Raw genomic sequence first — 7,192 nt, 5'->3', positions numbered from 1 at the left:
CAGTTTTTGGAATGGGCTTTTGTTTTTTTTCCGCCCTCCCGCGTACCTTTTCGCGAAAAAAAGGACGTTAAACAATGAATTAACAAAGGGTGGCCTTATGGTCTATCAGTAGGAGGTGCATTCTGTAAAAAAATCTCCGCCAACCTGAGTTCTCGGCTTCAACGACACTTCAGTGCATCAACAAGTTGGGAGTAGACACAGGGGGTCGGGGAGTATAATAAAAAATTATATTATTGGACAGATCGCGTAGAATATGCATTGACACAATATGTATATTAGAACATTGCTGTGCAACACATGGTCGGGGAGTATGATAAACCCTGAGCTGGAATGTACATGTATATGGAAAATATACACCAAATACAAACGGAGGCCGAAGGCCGAGGTTTGTTTGATGGTGTATATTTTCCATATACATACCAGCGAAGGGTATATCCGACTTATACCTACCTCCGTCTGAATCCTAAAAAGGAGTATAATATTAACAGTATTAAATTTTATTTCTCTCCTATGGTGTATATTACCAGTGTTTACTTTTCTAGAAGATACAGTGAATATACACTGGTCAGGGCTCTGTGTGATGAATGGGGGTGTACAATAAGGTAGGTATAAGGTACAATATTATCTCGGTTCTTTTACTGGCGTAAAATAATGCAGAATGCACAGTCAGTGGTAGACGATAATGTTCCACTGAAGATTGTCCTCTAGGAAACGTTTGTTATGCAAGAATATATTCGCACTTAATCCCTTCGTCCCTTTCTCGCTGTTGGTAGTACGTCCACTTATGACTGTGCATTCTGCATTATTCTACTCCCCTTTACCAGGAGACAATAATTTTATGATCGCAACCAATAGGACAAGCAGAATCGACATGGAAACTTTATTCGTGCAATATAAAAATGTATTCGACTATTCGGTGATTGTTTTATCCCGATTGATTTTGGCATTCTGTATCACAATTTTCAGGGTTTACCGGGTGTTAGCGGCCGTCGTGAGTTCCCTTCGGGAACGGACACGATAATTTACTTTTTTTTATCACAAATTCTCAGTTTTCCCAAATAAAGGTACATTATTTCTAGTACACATCAAGCTAGCAAGTTTGAAATATCTGCATCTCTGGGTCAGCTATGAGCGCACTGTAATTAACATCTCTGTGCTGTGCGGTACAGACCAGATTGTCCTCGGCCTGGGCGCGATAGATTCCGTGCCGCTGGACCCGCTGCCACACGTGCTCCACGTTGCGCAGGTCGGAAACGCACCGGCGGAACGCGCTAGTGGCTAGCGTTCTGTAGTTGGCCACTCTGCCGATGCCGTCCTGACCTGGATACTCGGCGTGCATGTTGCCACGGCGATCCAGCACGACCTCTCGGTACGTGTTGCAGTAGTCGCTGAAAGCCGCTGCGCTGCGGTAGCTGGTGGTCTCCGATGCCATCCACCAGCTGACGGAGTCGAACGCGGTGGGATACGGCAGAACCGGGTTGAGCGCCGTGCGATGAAAGATGTCGATGGCAGCATCGTTGGCACAGTTGCGCACGCACTCCATCGGGTGCTTGGCAATCTCGAGTGGGAACGACGGGTACGCCAAGCCGGCGCGGGCAGGGCGATCGCGTAGCAGCAAAGTACGCAGGCGTTCACTGGCCTCCATGTGAGTCGGACCGAGTGGAAACACCGTCCGGTTATGGCGCTTGATCAGGCGCGCATCGCCGTCGCAGAATATCCAGAACTCAAAGCTCCAGCCCTGTTGCTCTTCCCGTTGCAGTGCTAGATCAGAGAGACGATTACGACCACTGGCCCAAGACGATTTTGGAAAGAAGTCCGTCTGCACCTTTCCAACGTTGGACTTTGGCGGCGCAGTTTTCCAAGCTAGGAAGATCACGTGAACGTCCTTGATGAGACTTGTCTGAACATACACATTCGGAACAGCACTCTCCTCCATGACCAGATACAGGAAAGTTCCGTGATGGATATCTATCGGGTTTGAATATACAGGAGGAGCTATTGTTTTGCCAAACATCATAATCCACATTGTCCGGGAAACTGTCTGCGGTGCATTGAAGATCAGTAACATGCATGCTGTAGATATAACGGGAAGTAAGATCCACCACTTGCAATACCTGTGGACTGTGTGTTGGCGTTGATGTACTGTAGGAGTTGCCATCACTGTGAACACAGCCTTGCCACCACTGTTGCTATTGCCACCACTGCTGCTATTGCCACCACTGGTTCAGCTGATGCTGTTCCTTCTGTTACTTTCTCCTGCTACTGATGTGGCTGCTACTGCGGTTGCTTTTGCTGTTGCTGCTACTGTTGCTGCTACTGCTATTGCTGTAGCTGCTGGTGATATCACTGCTGCTATTCCTGCTACTGCTGCTGTGGCTGCTGTTTCTTCTGCTACTGCTATGGCTGCTATGTCTAGGCTGCTGGTGCTGGTGCTGTTCCTGCTGCTACTGCTGGTGCTGCTGCTGTTCCTGCTGCTACTGCTGGGGCTGCTGCTGCTGTGGCTGCTGGTGATATTGCTGCTGGTGATGCTGTGGCTGCTGGTGATATTGCTGCTGGTGCGGCTGTGGCTGCTGGTGATGCTGAAACCTGTTCCGCTGAAGATGAGCTGTATAAAACAACAGGTACCAGAGACAGAAGCCTCTTCAACTGAAGTACCTACGGTAAAACCTGTAACTAAAGACCGCCGTGGCTAGCGACAAGCCTGGTACTACAGACCACTTTGCCAGGGATGGACAATCTCACATGCATATATTGGTTGTGAGGTGCAAACCCCTAACTAAGGACCACCTGCCACTGAAGACCGCTTTCAAACTAGCCAAAGGGGTGGTCGTTAGTCCCAGGTTTTACTGTGCATTGATGGGAGTTGTTATTAATTTTGAGGGTTTGCCTTTCGATAGGGTTTAGAAGCATGATTTTAGCGGTGTGTGCAGAAAACACACTGCAGCAGCAGATACAGCTAGAATTCTGTAAAGGGCTTTGTAAATATGTTCTCAAGACAAGGAGGGGAACATATTCCACATTTGTATCTACCGTATTATCTCTATTATAAGCACTGTCCTTTATTTTTTCAATTTACCTCCGCCCCGTGCTATTAATGGAGTCGTTCCTTTATTGGAGACTGTTCCATTATTATTTCAACCTCATTTCAGATGCATGTTGCCATGCCAAATTCATGGCAGACACACACATTTCAGGGTTTTTTCTCCAGTACAGACAATGAATTTACACAGTGTGCTTATAATGGAGACTGAGCACTTTATTTTTTGAATGCCGCCCAAGGTGTTCTATTATCGGAGACGTGCTATTATTGGAGACTGTGCTTATATTAGAGATAATACGGTACATAAACACAAAGCACAAAGGTTGTGTTGTTGTTTTCTCTATTTGAATTCGCTAAAACCAAACAACAGACAGAACTGTCCAGTGACAAGGGAGCGAATGATGAGCGTCACGTGGAAATGAAGTTAGGGTAGTGACCCTGCATATTTGATCTCTCAAGGATGCTCTGTGCACAGCGTATTAAAGTGGGAGGATTCTCTTATGGTAGCAACGTATGCAATACCCTAGAATCCCGCGGATAAGCCCACCCGCGTTATATGCCCATGCTCACGCATAAGCCCAGGATTAGTTCGAACATCACAAAGCTTCATCGTACAAGTCCATGGGCCTAGGTCATACCAAGAGTCCATAAATTATGGACTCTTGGTTATGCCACTGCTCACTTCTTTCATACTTTTCAATAGCACAATTTTGGTGCCGGCTTATAAGCCCACGTTCTCGTATACGCCCACCGAAATGTCCTTGTGAAACTGATAAGCCCATTGGCTTTTCCGCGGGATTCTACGATATCTGAGTCGCTGGTTTTGCCTGAGGTAGGACATCACTGTGAGGAGACCGGCGTGTGTGCCAAAGCATACCAATAGATGATGTGTAATCGAATAGATGCAGTACAGTTCTGACCAGAGACATCCAACCTCAATGAATAAAGTAGCGCCGCTTTCAAGTGCACAGAACAGCTGGTGCTAGTAGAAGTGCTTGGGATGCGGACAAGAGCGCCCCCCCCCCCCCCCGTGCTATTTTATTCATGAGGTTGGATCTCAGCTCTGGCAAGTACAGTCCGTATCGCCTATAAGGTTGGCGGCTGTAGTAATATACCGGATATAGTGATCAATTTCTGAAATTCATTTTCATTTGCCATAACTAAGTATACACAGTTATCGCGTATAGTAATAATCGTCTGTAGTAATATATCGCCTATAGTGATCAAATTCTTATTTCAAAAGACCTGTATTACATTATGTTTGCATCGGTTATAGTAATTGATGTAAAATCAAGCGATGTTAGAGGAGAACAGGGTGTTACTTCTTCGTGAAGAACTTGTCCAGTGAGTGTTGTTTGGTGAGTTTTGCTCGCACAAGTTGCCAAAATATGCCTCCATCATGAGGAAATGCTGATTTTCTGTGTCAGGCGCTACAGCCACTGCAGCTACATGACATTGTACATGTATGTAGTGCGTATGTGCACGGCGCGCTGAGTAGTTTGACACCCCACTCGCATACATTGCATGCAGTATCGGTCATAGTAATATATCGCTTATAGTGATAAAATGCTCAAAATCAAACACCAACGCTATAGGCGATACCAAGAGTACATAACCCCAAGAGTGTGCAACTGCCTGCACAACCTCTTTGCTGTGCTGCGACGGCAGAACTTCACATCACGTGACATGGTTCAAAAGGTTCTGCTGGCAAACAGTGCAAAGCAGGGAGCCCTACACATACCGGGAGGTGACACGGAACCATAACTCCTGCTTGATGGTTGCCTCACGGGTGAACCCTGTGGTTTTTCAAAAAACCATCGAACTTTTTTGAAACCGCAAACAAGGCTAAAACAAGGATGGTTTCATGAATTTTTAGTGCAGTATTCATTTGAAATTTTGAATCGATCGATTGGATTGAATTATTGTATGTGTATGTGTAGGGCTCCCTGGTGCAAAGTGACCACAAGAGAGTTGTACCCAAAGCTGGGCTGCGTACAACCCAGTATCTATCATGCACTAGAGTGCACGGGTTCATCACGTGATGTGAAGTTCTGCCGTCGCAGACCCCATAGCTGGAGTTGCACACTCTTGGGGTTACCGTAAAGTCGCGGATAAAAGCCGGGTTTGCATACAAGCACATCGCGGATAGAAGCCTGAAAATCAAACGGGTCAATGCATATAAGCCTGTCGCGCGTAGAAGCCTGGCTTCTATGCAAGCGCGGATCGGGTAGGTCAAGAGTGCATGCGCTATGTACAGTGCATAGTAAAACTGCCGCCATACCGGTAGTCAGTGGTAAATCTACGCGTGTCGCGTGTAGAAGCCGGGCTTCTATGCAAGCCCGGATCGGCCGATGTGCATACAAGCCTGGCAAAAATATCAGTGGTGCATATAAGCATGGTTTGCATACAAGCCTGGTTTGCATTGAAGCCTGATGCAGAAAGCGGCTTGTGTGCTTATAAGCCCGGCTTTTATCCGCGACTTTACGGTATGTACTCTTGGCGATACTGACTGTACTTTTCATGAATCACAGCCTATCCCATCTGCTCACACGTGACCACATACATAGTACATTACTTAGTAGTACTGGTAGGTCCCGAGCCAAATCAATGAAGAACGGGAAGTAAAGTGCTGGCAACTGAAATCCGACCCCTGGCCTGAGCGGTGGGTTCACATTCTAGCGGTCTCTGTTTCGTAGTTTTACCATCCCGGGTTGGGTCTTTGCGATGTGAGCGCACCGCTCAGGGGGTCGGATTTCAGTTGCCAGCACTGTAAGTTTTGTATGTAAGGCCAAGTAAAAAAAAAAGCTAGATGATCGTCCCCGTCCGCCCCAGTTTTTGTCAGCGCCCCAAGAAATATTTTATTTTTTAAATCGTGAGTTTTACTATATGGACCACATACTACTAGTATATCACAACGTCAGTATCGATCTGCTGAAGAAAGAAAAATAAAAAAAGAAAAAAAAAGAAAAAAAGAGAAAAAAAACCTTGATGTTGTTGTGTACACTGTGTGCATGAGAGGGTAAAAAGTAAAAAAATAAAAATAAAATCCTCCCGCCCTCCCCGATTTTTCCAAAAAAAGGACGATCATCTAGTAATTTTTTTTACTCGGCCTAAGCTCACCATTATTTGCATGGCAAGCAGCGATGCGCAAGAGAAATTACCTAAACAAAAAACCGTCGCAGTGAGTTCATTCATTCTCCCCGCCTGCACCCTCTGGTTCTACGGAGTATGGTATATCTACATTTGTTTTACCTTTTAGCAGTATGATCTGGATAGTAGATCTATCGACCGCCGAGCAATCCCCGCCTGGATCCCGGTTGAGCGCAGCACTACAGAGCACAGTCACGGGTTGTGCTACAGAGAAGCTGTCGATGATCGGCTCCCACGCGCTAGGGTAGAGCAGCAGGAGAGACCAGATCACGTTAGAGATGCTCTGGACCCGATATGGCTGAAGCCAGCAGCACGTCAGTCTCGAGCTCCCGCTGCTGCATACCGGCGAAACACTTGATGCCTCCGATTTTCCTATAATATTATTCGCATTCTTTCTTCTTGGGCAGGCAGGCAAACGTATCTGGCGTCTCGGTTTTCACCCCTTGAGCTCTAGAAGACTTGTGACAGGCCCGCACGGAGTACAGCTCCTAAACTAGGCCTACAGGCTAACGCCAGATGCGCCCCCCAAAATAAGATCACGGGGAGAAGGACTTAGGTTATCACAGAGTGAGCATCGAGTGGGCCATAATAATAATTTATGATAGCAGCAGTGCAGTGCGCACACAGCTCCAGACCATTAGTAGGTATATCATCTACTGTCGCGAGATAACACAACACGAGGTCGCTGGTCTGAGAGTGAGAGTGAGACTGCACTGAGTCTGTACTATTGTCAGACTACCCGAAACGATGTCGCGAAGTGCGTATCTTCGACCCAGGATCAAACTCTCAATGGCGAATAAAGAACGTGCGATAAACGCCTCGGCTGTTTTTCAAATGTTTATTTTCCACAAATCCTCGGTCTTCAGTGCTGCAAGACACCAGGCCACGCGGCCACGGTCTGTGGCAGCGAAAATCGGAAGTGCAGCCAGCTGCAGTTGTGCTTGCTTTTACACTAGCGTGCGGATCTTTATCAAAGGGTTTAACCCCGTCACTATTCCACCA

At 46.7% G+C, this 7,192-nt stretch overlaps 1 protein-coding gene across 1 annotated transcript; it reads right to left on the bottom strand.

The window, feature by feature from the left end:
• Positions 1-866: 866 nt before the first annotated feature.
• Positions 867-6,895, bottom strand: LOC135827387 (uncharacterized). Its single transcript, XM_065339883.1, has 2 exons — positions 6,293-6,895; positions 867-2,605 (listed from the first exon to the last, which is right to left on the bottom strand). Exon 2 carries the CDS (start codon positions 2,156-2,158, stop codon positions 1,091-1,093), a length of 1,068 nt encoding a protein of 355 aa, XP_065195955.1. The 5' UTR covers positions 2,159-2,605; positions 6,293-6,895; the 3' UTR covers positions 867-1,090.
• Between the last annotated feature and the right edge of the window lie 297 nt (positions 6,896-7,192).

The sequence above is a fragment of the Sycon ciliatum genome, chromosome 11 (assembly GCF_964019385.1).
Source record: "Sycon ciliatum chromosome 11, ocSycCili1.1, whole genome shotgun sequence".
Lineage (NCBI taxonomy): Eukaryota > Metazoa > Porifera > Calcarea > Leucosolenida > Sycettidae > Sycon > Sycon ciliatum.
Note: the sequence above shows the minus strand (reverse complement) of the source record. Positions and strands in the feature narration are given on the sequence as shown.